Below are 14,305 nucleotides of genomic sequence, written 5' to 3'. Positions count from 1 at the left end.
CCTGACGGTTTGCCAGAATCTTTTCGGAGCCGACTTAAAGTCACTTTCCAAGGCCTCACCAAACTCCTTTTTTTTTTTTTTGCCTGTCTTGTCTGGCAGATTTGCAATCAGAATTATGGTCAGACTGCGTTACTGTGCCAAACAAATTTACTTTTCCAAAATGAGCACTATAGATTATAGGCTCATCTTGTTAGTGTTTCTATATTTATTTATTTATTTTTTAGTTATTTAATTTCATTTTGTTTATACATTTGATATTTTAATGAAATGTGTCAACATCATGCCAGACTTGACAGGCCAGGGGAATCTGTAAAGAAGGGAGAAGAGATAAAGAGGGGGGGGGGGGGGTAAAAAAGGGAAATAACAAAAGGGCAGAAAAAAAAACACAGCGCAAATGCCACGGCGATGGTTCACCAACTGCTGCTCCTGAGAAAAGAGAAGAAAGTGTACCTGAGACGTACAGCACTTGGAAATACTGCACAAATGACTGTGATGTATGTGGGTGAGGGTGTGGGTGTGTGTGTTTGTGCAGTACAGTATAAATCTGTCACAAGATGCACTCAATAGCGAGGACAGAAAGCTGTGACAACATCTCCCCAGAGGCCAGAGGAAGGCAGAGAAAGACCAGGGAATCCCGCCCGCCGCGGCCCCCCCAGGAGCAGTGGAGACCCTGGGCCGCATCTCCCAGTGATCCCTGCATGCCCACCCCAGCGGAAGGGAGAAGGGGACTCCGGACAGCACCCCCCCAGCCACGGTGCGCAGGTCCAGGGGAACCAGAGGAACCAGAGCTGCCCCCAGGATGCCCCCCCCCATCACGAGGCAGCAGCGGGGACCCAGCGCCTCATACGCCCGAGAACTACCCACCACCCAGCAGGGCCCCATCCCCGCCGAGTGGCCCCGAGCCGCCCAGGAGCCCAACCACCCAGGGGAGCGGGCCAACCGTCACGCCGGAGTACCAGGCCAGGCCCTGAAGCCCCAAGGCGTCCCCCATCCGGGGGTGAAGTGGCAACCACAGGGGAGCAGCCGGGAGAGGACCGGGGACAGCAATGGGGGATTCGGGGTCGGGGGGACCCAGAACCAGCTGTCCTCACATACACTCAGTCTCATATATACATCCTCGACCATATATACACCTACATACTTTCACTCCCATATATTCATCCACCCCTATACATACACCTACGCACACATACCTCCACACCTATACACACTCCTACATACATATACATACACATATCACCCCAATATGTACAAACACACACCCATATATACACCCCCCCGGTCCCCCTAGATGAGGTGGGGGCGAATGGAAAGCACACCTAGTACCGGTTTGTATATGGATGCATACATGGGACGAACGTGCACATGTGCGGGAGGGCGCACACATGGGAAGAACATGCACGGCTGCACACAAGTCCGAGGGCGCACACCAGGGAAGAATGCGCGCGGGCACACAGACGCCCACACCCACCCAACCATACAATGCCACATGACCGGCACCGCCGTATAGGCCACCCTCCGCGGTGGGGGCGGCGGGGGCCCGGGCAGCAACCCCAGGACGCCAGGAATGCCCCTGGCCCAGCCCCCGCACCGGCGTCCAACCCCCCGTCCCAGCAGTGAGCAGGAAACGGGTGAGGGATGACCTTCCCACCCTTCCACCCCCAGTGAAGTGTTGAGTGCAGGAGTTGGTGTATATGAATGTGGGGTAGTGTGTGACACTATGGTGTAGTTAAAATTGGGGGGACAGGTGTGTGGGCAAACATGGGCTAAGCACCGGGCCACTGGTCTGTGGTGTCCATCTACACTGTCCCCTGAAAAGCCCTGAATGTCTAAAGTGCAGTAAAAACTGAGGGACAGACAGTCGTCAGGAGACGAGTGAGGCCATGACAGCCTCACCAAACTCCTGCCACAACTGGGTTTTTGCCTTGGCGACGACTGAAGTTGCAGATCGCTTGGCCTGTCGATACCTGTCAGCTGCCTCTGGCGTCCCACAGGCCAACCATGCCTGGTAGGACTCCTTCTTCAGCTTGACGGTGTCTCTCACCTGGGGTGTCCACCACCGGGTTCGAGGATTACCACCCCGACAGGCACCAACTACCTTAAGGCCACAGCTACAGTCAGCCGCTTCAACAATGGAGGAACGGAACATGTCCATTCTGAGTCGATGTCCCCCACCTCCCCCGATATCTGGTCAAAGTTCTGACGGAGGTGTGAGTTGAAGATCAATCTGACAGGTTATTCTGCCAGACGTTCCCAGCAAATCCTCACTATACGTTTGGGTTTGCCCGGTCTGACCGGCATCTCCCACCACCACGTGATCCATCTCACCACCAGTGATCAGTTGACAGCTCAGCTCCTCTCTTTACCCGAGTGTCCAAAACACATGGCCGCAAGTCCGATGACACGACTACAAAGGCAATCATTGAACTGCAGCCTAGAGTGTCCTGGTGCCATGTGCACTTATGGACATCCTTGTGTCCAAACATGGTGTTCGTGTTGGACAAACTGTGGTTTGCACAAAAGTCCAAAAACTGAACACCACTCGGGTTCAGATCAGAGAGGCCATTCCTCCCAATCACACCGCTCCAGGTCACACTGTCATTGCCCACGTGAGCGTTGAAGTCCCCAATAGGACAATAGAGTCTCCAGGAGGAGCACTTTCAAGCGTCCTTCCCAAGGACTCTAAGAAGGCTGGATACTCTGAACTGCTGTTCGGTGCATAAGCACAGACAGCAGTCAGGACCCGTTCTCCAACCCGAAGGCGTAGGGAAGCTACCCTCTCGTCCACCGGAGAAAACCCCAACATACAATATCAGTCATGCTCATATCTGAAAGGATTAGTTCTAAGAAAACTGGCTGGCATAAATACAAGCAATACACATGCTATAAATAAAAACACTAAGAAAGACAAGCATGTAGGCCTACTTCTCTGTCTGTATGGCTGCCAGGTTAGCACGTCCATCATATCCAGTGGAGGGAAAGACCAGCGTGATTCCATGCACTGCCATCACCATCCCCCCACCCACTGAACCAAAACAATGATACAGTGGCACTGGCAAACACACCCGAACATCTTTCTGAGGGGAACAGGGTCAAATAATAAAGCTAAATAAATTATGCAGATACAGTAGAACTGCATTCTGTGTTAAAATACAGTAAAATGTTTTACAGACCGAATAATAGAATTTTAGGACTAAAAATGTAGTTTCAACAGTTTTTAAGGTATAAATAAGAGACCATTCTACACAATACAATATACATACCAATTAATTGTGTACCTCCTGTTTAATGCATTCATGTTTTATGTTTGTAAAGAATACTTGAGCAAAGGAAAGGTGCTATTTAGATAAAGTGATGAGGATGGTAATTTGTTACACTATAACATAATTACACATCTAGAGTTCAACACAGGCCAAAAGCACATACTCACCCTCCACTCAAATCCCACACGCAGGCCCATGAAGTAGGCATTGTTGACGATATTGTGGTGAGACAGGGCAGCTCCTTTTGGACTTCCAGTAGTTCCCTGGAATCGGACAAGATCAACACTTTTGATATTGCATTTTTCTAAGTTATACATACTGGTTAGCCAATACTTTTCAGTACCGATGTGAACTGGATGTTAACAGGATCGTCAAAGGACAGCTGCTTCTGGATGTCCTGCAGCTGCTGGTAGTGTTCGCTGCTCCCAGCCTGCATTAGATCATTCCAGTGAAATGTCCCAGGCTGCTGACTGTCCAGCACAATAACCGTACTCAGTTCTGAGAATCTAAGCACATCAAAGGTGATACAAAAGCATGACAATATAACTCATAAATCACACTTATGTGCTTCAATCATGCACCTCAAATACAATGCAATAAGAGATTTGATGTGTCTTATTAAATCCTAAATCTAATCCTAAAATGATGTATATCTAACCCTGAACCTAAAAAGAGTTTCAACAGATAGTTTAACAATTTAAACATCATTAGATAATCAAAACAGCACTTTTCAGATGTGTGTTCAGCTAAGCTCAGAGAAAACTGACAGAAAATAAAGGAAATGTAACATTTCAAATATCAATATTAATGTACTAATGTAACATTTTTATTGGTCCATTCCTCATTAAATGTAAAGAACAGAGAAAATGGTTGGGATTTTTATGACAATAACAATATGTTAATGCTCCAGTGAACTTTAGTTTAGAAGTTTTTATCTCCATTGGTGCAGTAATGCAATCTTGCTGGACTTTAAACTAAAAGTAAACTATACAGTGATTGTCCATATGTTTATCTTGCACTGATGCCAAAATATGTTGTGTACTGTGAATGTGTCATGAGTGAATGGTCTGTACTTCTATGCCGGTGTTTTTTGCACCTGGAACTCTTTATCCCTCCAGGAGGGGCAGTATTCATCTCAGGGCAGAGCTGCCTCAACATGTCACAGTATCTCTGTGTCTTAAACTGTGTGGGACATACAATTGCTTTGCACTGGACCTAACCAAAGGGAGAAGATATGTGTCTTAGAGGAGCCTGATCACAAAAACAAACGAAATGGATTAATAAGTAAGTTTTATACACATACACAAACACATTCAAATGCTAAAGAGCAGAGGTTTAACTAAGAGTTTCAATGCTGTTAACAAGGCCAAATGATCAAAAGCGGTACCTTTTTCAATGCCAATTCCAGCTCTTGCGGTTGATAGGCTGGATTCACTGACACCTATTAGAGAACAAAAAAAAGCAATAGAGATACTTTGCTGCACACAAACAGTGAACAAAGGTTTTACAGGGTAACACAGTAAACATACCATAATGATACCAGCCTTGGCTGTGGCAAACTGCATTAGAAGCCATTCATACGTGTTGGGTCCCCACATCCCTAATCGGTCTCCTTTCTTCAGGCCCAGAGCCAAAAGACCTGCTGCTGCCTGATCCACCTGCATTAAAACATTTAAACCCTTAATATGAGCATGAATCTTTACATACTGCTTCTTACTAAGACTTTTACTTTCAAGGATCTAGAAAAAAAAGATTATGAGGTTCTTAGAAGAGCTGTTATATGTTAATGGCCCAGTGACCTTCAGCACTAGTCAATATTACATTAGTCATTGTGTAATCTGACTTTTATTCTGACAGCCAGTCAAGAGGTCTTAACAGGGCAAAACAATAAAAAAAAAACAGTCTTGTACACAGCCTTTCAAAGAATCTAAAACACCTTACTAAAAAAAGAAAGCTCTTAAAAGCAATTCATTTATGCATATAAATGCATATAAATGTGTATCCATAATTGAGATCAGACGTATTCTTGATTAAATGGTCCTCAGTAACCACACACTTGTTTTCAATACATGTCATTTAAATGAAACAATTCCCTCTGTATGTATGTATACACAAGTAAATGTATTCATTATTTATTTTTTCCTCATGTAAAGAAAAGCACTGTGTGATTTACTCTGAAACATATCTATTTGATTCTTTTATGTTTAAGGAATAATTTGGTTATTGATCCCTGAGGAACTGTTTATGGACAATGAGAGGATGCCAAGATACATGGACTGCCTCCAGGACACACACCTGTTCTGTGTTTTTGAAGATATAACTGCACTAGACAAAAAGGAAAAAAATAAAATAAAATAAAATAAATATGTATCCATAACTCTTTTTATAGTTGTGCAATGTTAAAAAAATTGTGTGGAAAAAAATGTAAAAGAGGGAAGATGTACAACCGAATTAATTAAAAATGTGCTTATCAAAAAAACAAGACACAATTAATGCATAGCAGAGAAGCCTTTAAAAAAAGGGTAATCACTCCAAATAGAATACAAACCAGCCATTAGGGGTGTACTTTGTGTACTTCTGGCGCCGGTCCCAAGCCCGGATAAATGGTGAGGGTTGCGTCAGGAAGGGCATCCGGCGTAAAACTTGCCACAACTATCATGCGGATCACAAATATGATTGCCATACTGGATCGGTCGAGGCCCGGGTTAACATGATGCATACGGTGCTGTTGACCAGCAGGGTGCCGGTGGAAATTGGACTACTGTAGGTCGAAGACCAACAAGGTTGGAGAGGAGGAAGGCGGGTTAGAAGGCAGCGAGAGAGAAGGAAAGGCAGGAGTGTGGAGGTTAGAGTAGGGACTCTGAACATAGGGACAATGACTGGTAAAGGCAGAGAGCTTGCAGACATGATGGAGAGAAGGAAGGTAGATATTCTGTGTGTCCAGGAGACCAGATGGAAAGGAAGCAAGGCCAGGAACATTGGAGGTTGATTCATTCTATCATGGTGTAGAGAGGAAGAGAAATGGAGTAGGGATAATCCTAAAGGAACAGCTTGTGAAAAGTGTTCTGGATGTAAAGTGTCAGACAGGATCACTTCATCCTGAAGTTGGAGGTTGATAGTGTAATTTTGAATGTGGTCAGTTCATATGCACCACAGGTTGGTTGTCAGTTAGAGGAGAAAGAGGAATTTTGGAGTAAGCTGGATGAAGTGGTAGATGGTGTCCCTAGAGAGGAGAGATTAGTGATTGGTGCAGACTTCAATGGACATGTTAGTGGAGGGAACAGAGGGGATGAACAGGTGTTGGGTATGTATGGTGTGAAAGACAGAATTGCCGAAGGTCAGATGGTTGTAGATTTTGCAAAGAGAATGGAAATGGCTGTGGTGAACACGTATTTTCAGAAGATGGAAGAACACAGGGTGACATACAAGAGTGGAGGGAGGTGCACACAGGTGGATTATATCCTTAGCAGGAGATGCCACCTAAAGGAGATTGGAGATTGTAAAGTGGTACCAGGGGAAAGTGTAGCAAGGCAGCAAAGGGTGGTTGTCTGTAGAATGAGATTAGAAACAAAGCAGAGGAAGAGGGTGAAGACAGAGCCAAAGATTAGATGGTGGAAGCTGAAAGAGGAGGATGGTTGCAGGTAGGCCTGTCGCGATAATTACATTATCGACTTATCGTACGCTAATTTTTTTAACCGCGATCATTTTTGCCGATGTCGATAATTGGCCATTGGGTTTCCGCGCAAATTTGTTTACATGAGAATAAACCGCAACTACATTAGATTTCAGAAAGTCACGCAGTGCTGCTCTCTCGCACCCGCAAAATGGTGCACACTCACAGATATAGCCAAAGAGATGCTGCCGTTAAATACGGTCGAAAAGCAAACATTTATAAACTTTTTGTGAATTTGTGATTCGTATCACTGTGATTTATAGAATATACATATATGGTCAGATAAGAGAGACTCCAAGTACCTTTGTGTTATGTTCAGAGTTTAAAAAAGTTGAATTAATGTAAATGTTACTTTAATATTTATGTTGTTACTTAATGTTGCAATGCCATTCTTTTGCACTTTTTGTTAAAGAGTTTATTTTGTTATAAAGGTCTGTTTAATATTTTGTGCAATTTTCTCAGAATCCACAGAGCCCAAGTGTGGTTGTATTTTATTTGTTTTATTTATTTGGGATATTAAAATATTTTCATATTGGAAGCCAAATGTCTGTTCTTAATAATAAAAAAGTTCATTTCACGTTAAAGTGGTGTAATTGTATTATTATGCTACTATATTATTATTGTGGCACATTGTCTTAAAGCTCCTTTGGGGAGCCCAGAAGCAAGAAAAAATTCTATAATGGCACTTTAAAATGACAATATTATCGTTTATCGCAATAATTTCTGGGACAATATATCGTTCTGAAAATTTTGTTATCGTGAGAGGCCTAGTTGCAGGCAGTTCAGGGAAAAATTGCAACAGGCCCCTGGGGCAGTGAGGAGCTACCTGAGGACTAGGAAACTACAGCTAAGGTGGTGAGAGAAACTGGCAAAAATGTGTTGGGTGTTTTGTCTGGTCAGAGGAAAGAAGACTAGGAAAGTTGGTGGTGGAATGAGGAAGTCCAGGAGAGTATTCAGAAGAAGAAGGCAGCTAAGAAAAAGTGGTATAACCAGTGAGATGAAGGAAGTAGGCAGGAGTACTGTGAGGCTAGTCGCATAGCGAAAAGAATGGTGGCAAAGGCAAAGGCTCAGGCCTATGATGAGCTGTATGAGAGGCTGGACAGTGAAGAAGGAGTAAAGGACTTGTATCATTTGGCTAAACAGAGAGATAGAGCTGTTAAGGAAGTACAGCAGGTTAGGCTGATAAAGGATAGAGAGGGAAATGTACTAGTGAGTGAACAGAGAGTGTTGAGTAGATGGAAGGAGTACTTTGAAGAACTAATGAATGAGGAAAATGAGAGAGAGAGGAGGACAATGGGGGGAGAGATAGTGGATCAGAAAGTGCAGAGAATTGGTAAGGTGGAAGTGAGGGCAGCTTTAAAAAGGATGAAGAATGGAAAGGCAGTTGGTCCAGAGGACATTCCTGTGGAGGTATGGAGATGTTTAGGAGAGAAGGCAGTGGACATTTTAACCAGGTTGTTTAACAAAATCCTGGAGAGTGAGAGGATGCCTGATGAGTGGAGAAGTAGTGTACTGGTCCCCATTTTTAAGAACAAGGGTGATGTGCAGAGCTGCAGTAACTACAGAGGTATAAAGTTGATGAGCCACACCATGAAGGTATGGGAAAGAGTTGTTGAAGCAAGGCTAAGGCGAGAGGTTCAGATCAGTGAGCAGCAGTTTGGTTTCATGCCCAGAAAGAGTACCACAGATGCAATTTTTGCGTTGAGAGTGTTGGTAGAGAAGTACAGAGAAGGTCAGAAGGAGCTACATTGTGTCTTTGTGGATCTAGAGAAGGCATATGATAGGGTGCCAAGAGAGGAACTGTGTTACTGTATGATGAAGTCAGGTGTAGCTGAAAAGTATGTTAGGGTGGTGCAGGACATGTATGAGGATAGTGAGACAGTGGTGAGGTGTGCAGTTGGAGTGACAAATGGTTTCAAGGTGAAGGTAGGGTTACATCAGTGATTAGCTTTGAGCCCCTTCTTGTTTACAATGGTGATGGAAAGGTTGACAGATGAGGTCAGGCAGGAGGCTCCATGGACCATGATGTTTGCAGATGACATAGTAATCTGTGGTGAGAGTAGAGAGCAGGTGGAAGAGAATCTGGAGAGGTGGAGGTTTGTACTGGAGAGGAGAGGAATGAAGGTCAGTAGAGACAAGACGGAATACATGTGTGTGAATGAGAGGGAGGCAGGTGGAAAGGTGAAGATGCAAGGAGTAGAGGTCGTAAAGGTGGATGACTTCAAATATCTTGGGTCAACCATCCAGAGCAATGGACAGTGTAGAAAAGAGGTGAAGAAGAGGGTGCAGGCAGGATGGAGTGGGTGGAGACGGGTGTCAGGGCTGATGTGTGACAGAAGGATAGCAGCAAGAGTGAAAGGGTAGGTTTACAAGACAGTAGTGCGTCCTGCTATGATGTATGGTTTGGAGACTGTGGCTCTGTCTAAAAGACAGGAGGCTGAGCTGGAGGTGGTGGAGATGAAGATGCTGAGATTTTCGTTGGGAGTGACAAGGATGGACAAGATTAGACATGAGCAGATCAGAGGGACAGTGAAGGTGGAGCAGTTTGGAGATAAAGCCAGAGAGGCCAGGTTGAGATGGTTTGGACATGTGTTGAGGAGGAATAGTGGATATATTGGGCAAAGAATGTTGGAGATGGAGCTACCGGGTAGAAGGAGAAGAGGTAGACCTCAGAGAAGGTTTATGGATGTAGTGAAGGTGGACATGGAGATGGTTGGTGTAAAAGTAGAGGAGGCAGTGGATAGGGCAAGATGGAGGATGATCCGCTGTGGCGACCCCTAAAGGGAGCAGCCGAAAGAAGAAGAAGATCCTCTGTTCCTACTCTGACGGGCTTTAATACACACAGAAAATGTTCGTGCTTCTGCCTTAATCACAGGGCCCTCGTTCTCAACTCGCACAGCTACTATATCAGCACTCTGATTTCCCTCTGCTCCCTGATGTGTTGTAACCCAGATGAACTTTAACCCAAAGCTCCCATATCTGTGTAAACTTTGTTTACATTTACAGCATTTGGTGGACGCTCTTATCCAGAGCGACTTACAGTTTGATCATTTTTACACAAGTAGGCGAAGGTAGTGTTAGGAGTCTTGCCCAAGGACTCTTATTGGTATAGTGTAGGGTGCTTATGATGTATGGTTTGGAAACTGTGGCTCTGTCTAAAAGACAGGAGGCTGAGCTGGAGGTGGCGGAGATGAAGATGCTGAGATTTTCGGAGCAGTTTGGAGATAAAGCCAGAGAGGCCAGGTTGAGATGGTTTGGACATGTGTTGAGGAGGAAAAGTGGATATATTGGTCAAAGAATGTTGGAGATGGTGCTTCCGGGTAGAAGGAGAAGAGGTAGACCTCAGAGAAGGTTTAAGGATGTAGTGAAGGTGGACATGGAGATGGTTGGTGTAAAAGTAGAGGAGGCAGTGGATAGGGCAAGATGGAGGATGATCCGCTGTGGCGACCCCTAAAGGGAGCAGCCGAAAGAAGAAGAAGAAGAAGAAGACTCCAAATAGAATACAAATCTTTGTCTTTCGAGTCCTTGTGTAACCAGGACCAAACGTTCAAACAAAGCACCATTATGTGGCTCCAAGAATCAGCTGGCATTCTAGATACCAGAATAAACTGGGTTTATTAAGTAATCGTATGAAGCAGACATTATTTAGAAATGTGTGTAGGGGTAGTTGCATTTTAGAACACTGAATTTTTACAGCACTACTTTAAAACCGCCTCTAGTTAAAAGACAATCTGCATCTTTTCAAATATCTATTAATAAGTGAATAATAAGCAGGAGCATTATGAGCACAACTGTATTGGACAAGATTGCTTAATGAATGAAAGCTGAACCGGAAGAGTGAAATATCCATCTGTGCCAAATTGTCTTGATGTCCAGTGCACTCGGCGTTTAACAAGGTTAAACTATAAGATAAATTAAAAGAATATCCATATTACTGTGGTAACAGCGATGAAACAAAAAGCTAAGCAAAGGTCATGCTGTAAAACACTGTGTCTCAACACAGAAATCACAACAGAATCTTATTAGGAGCTGTGGCATCACAGGTAGCATGAATCCAAGGTCATGATCTGACAGGAAGTTAAGAGTACATGCTGAATGATCCTCAGGTTACAGGGCTGTATTTTTAACATTTCTGTTGTAGTGAAGTTCCACTCACTTGTCCCCAGGGGTGGGGGGGCAGGGTAATAAATAAAATGAAATCATTCCTGTTTCACATGCTCACAATTATAGGTACTTGGCCCTATTTTTATGCTCACTATTGAAGGTTTACTTTTGAATTTAAGCACAGGAGCCTGGTATTGTTCGACTGGAAGCCTGTCCAGGCAGAGGGAGTGCCAAAATGGCTGCAGAGTGGACAATATTGCATATAACTAATTTGATTGTGTTCAGAGAACTGTAAAGAGTAACTAGTCCTAATGAGCTTGTTTTCTCATTAAAAAAAAGTGCTCTGGCCAGAATCCTAATCAAACAGAAGCAACACACTCACATCATGTTGGAACTGAGCAAAGGTCTTCCTAATTCCACTCTGCACGAACACCACAGCCTCACGGTCAGGCCACCGCTCCGCTGTGACCTGCAGGGCCTTTCCCACAGTTAAAGACTGCAGGGAGAAAGAGGAGACACCATGGGCATAGCTGGTAGTTAGGGTTGGTACATTGGGTGGACTGTCTGCATGGATGGCACTAGATGAAGGAGAAAATGAGAAAGATGAATATTACCTCATATATCAGGACTTGACATTATTAAAATGTGCAGCATGAACTGTTTAAAGACAAGAACATAAGACAGAAATGGGACAAAAGGAATTTCTTGTGAGAGCAGCTATGTTAGTGATAGGTTTAAGTCTCAGTTTATGAGCCTTTAAAAACCTAGCATCTTCAGGAAAACAGGATCTACAGAAAATTTGAATTCTAGAGATTCAAAATTTCACTTAGGATCAATTGAAACCCATTTATGGTGATATACAGCACCTCTGCAAAAGACTTAGGCACATAATCACGTTATTTAAACACTTTTTGTGCATATATCATTAGAATAAATGCAAATGAACAAACACAATTTTCTTTCTAATTTTTTTTATTTTAAGTCACTGCTATCTCATGATCTGGTTTTAACAACTCAGATTTGGTCCCAGATGTCTCCTCGACACCCCCAGCCATCATCTGAATTTGTTAAATTTCATCGACAGCATTCCTGATTTTATTTGAGTTAGGTTTCATTAGTCTGACCAGGTTTGGGATGATGACTACAAGTAATGCTGGCCTGCCATGAGGAGAGACTTGGAAATGCTTAAACATAACCTTTGACATATGTAAAATCACTACTTCTTAGTGTTAACATTGTTTGCATTTATCACAGAGTTTTGAGCAAGCAAATGTTTACTGTCCAAATAAATAGCTTTTTTAATCAAATGTTTTTAAGGTGCCTAAAACTAAATAGATTGGAAAGGAATTTGACAGAAATGTAAAGAAATTCACAGGACTAAACATGCGTAGTGTTGAAGCTATTCAACTTGATATAATTGATACTCAATACATAATATGATGTAATATTTTATCAAAGCTTCTGATCAAATATTTGTTTGAAATCAACTTTATCTTAAATGTTTATCTTTTTTAAAAAATCCAATTTCTGTGTAATTCAACAGGTGAAACATAAATAGAAACTTGCCAACTAGATTTCTTTGTGATGGTGGTGATAGGAACTAGAGGTTGCAATGTTTACAATACAGTCATTTTATTTTCTATCCCAAAACCAGTGAACATACATGTGGTCTTAGTTTTCATATGTGAGTCTGATAATAGGGGTTGGCGATATGGCGAAAAATACTATAAGATTCAAGACATTTTCATGATACACCACAAACATCACAACTACAACCATAATGATTTTTATTCAGTGTTCAGTGCTGCCTCCACTAAAACAGGCATAATTATTCTCACTTTGTAATGAAACATGTAGTGAGTCAGCATCCCTTCAGGACTTATCCACAATATGCTCAGAAAAGTGTTAATGTGACGCAATTTGTCATGGTAAAGGTGAAATATGTTGCCCACCATTAGTTGATATGGATAAAACAAGTGGTAAATCTGTAAATCAGTTTTCTTTGGGGCTATTTTGCCTATATGTGTCTGCCATGGCCAGATTTTATTCCAGAGCCTCGTCGTAGCTAGGCACATTTCTAACTATTTCTTGCAGGCCTAATACTTTCTGTAAGGTCGCTTTCTGTGGCATGAAATGCTCCTCGCACCTGAATTTGTTAATATCTAACTAATTTAGCCCTGCAGTCAAAAATGGTTGTAATTTCCATTTAAACGTCTTTTTTTACATAACGTGCGATTCTATGAACGCTAAAATGCGTGAGAACATGAAGCCTAAATAACATATAAAAAACAGGACTGACAGGCTTTGAACCGTTTTAATCCCAGTTTCTCCTCCTATCCAAGATCAATAGTGTTGTTTAGCGGCGCTACCACAGCATTCAGACATGAAATCTTATCACCGCTGTACTACCCATTCCCTGAACTACTGCCTTCTTCCATTACATTACATTACATTACATTACATGACCTCCCCACAATGTCCTGGTCCTCCCACTACAGCTCCTCAAAGAAATGTACATCCCCTCGGTTTCCCGCCAACAGATATGGACTCTTGAACTAAACTGTCTCAACGCAAAAGTCCAATTCCTGCAACTCTTTCATCTCCTTAGGCATGTGGAAACATTTGTCAAAAAACAGGAAGTCCTGCCGAGAATGGAGGAGGGGGTCTGGGGGTTGAAAGTTCGCCAAAGTCCCTCAGTTGACAATCAAATAAGGCAATGTTTATATGTAATACCATGGCACCTCATTTTCGTTTTGAGAAGTAGTACATCATATTTTACAAGCGTTGTCACCAATACAGCGCTTTCTGTCAGAGCAATACTAGGGGTCATTATTTTTGTCTACAGCCAGCTGTTTCAGTGCTTACCGGTTGGGCTGAGCTGCTAAAAACGGTGTCCAAGCTCTCTGCACTCCTAGTCTCCCAGTCTTGGTCAGCAGAGCAGCGGCGCGGAAAACTGCCAACATATTCGGCGGCATCTTCTGTCTGTGAAGCTGCAAAGCCTGTAACTGCAGGAAATGCCAGGAAAGCAGACCCCTGAAAGTGGGAGCAGAATCTGAGCTGTGGAGCTCTCGGGTGCTGCAACAAACTCGTTACAAGGCGTGAATCTCTCCAGTGCAGAATTAATCCTAAGGAAAATAGAAAAGTGGCGGCCGACAAAATGCACTGATCTGACACAAAAAGCAAGATCTTCTGTTCAGGTTCTTTTCAAGACACTCTTATCCAACTGTCCTGATGTGTGCAATTAAACTTTGAACCAGGGTTGGAG

At 43.2% G+C, this 14,305-nt stretch overlaps 1 protein-coding gene across 2 annotated transcripts in view; it reads right to left on the bottom strand.

Moving 5' to 3' along the window:
- The window catches only part of acsf2 (acyl-CoA synthetase family member 2), a 29,858-nt gene extending 15,553 nt beyond the window's left edge, over window positions 1–14,305 (bottom strand). Inside the window, exons 1-8 of one of the 2 annotated variants that reach the window (XM_017724323.2) lie at window positions 13,906–14,305; window positions 11,423–11,618; window positions 4,793–4,921; window positions 4,651–4,704; window positions 4,360–4,478; window positions 3,607–3,769; window positions 3,431–3,526; window positions 2,926–3,077 (exon numbers count right to left, since the gene is read on the bottom strand). In XM_017724323.2, coding sequence (XP_017579812.1) covers window positions 2,926–3,077; window positions 3,431–3,526; window positions 3,607–3,769; window positions 4,360–4,478; window positions 4,651–4,704; window positions 4,793–4,921; window positions 11,423–11,618; window positions 13,906–14,015 — 1,019 coding nt within the window. In that variant the 5' untranslated portion in view covers window positions 14,016–14,305. Of the gene's footprint in view, window positions 1–2,925; window positions 3,078–3,430; window positions 3,527–3,606; window positions 3,770–4,359; window positions 4,479–4,650; window positions 4,705–4,792; window positions 4,922–11,422; window positions 11,619–13,339; window positions 13,617–13,905 lie in introns of those variants that run through there. The other variant, XM_037543891.1, reaches the window with a different exon arrangement.

This window comes from Pygocentrus nattereri, chromosome 13 (assembly GCF_015220715.1).
Source record: "Pygocentrus nattereri isolate fPygNat1 chromosome 13, fPygNat1.pri, whole genome shotgun sequence".
Classification (NCBI taxonomy): Eukaryota; Metazoa; Chordata; class Actinopteri; order Characiformes; family Serrasalmidae; genus Pygocentrus; species Pygocentrus nattereri.
Note: the sequence above shows the minus strand (reverse complement) of the source record. Positions and strands in the feature narration are given on the sequence as shown.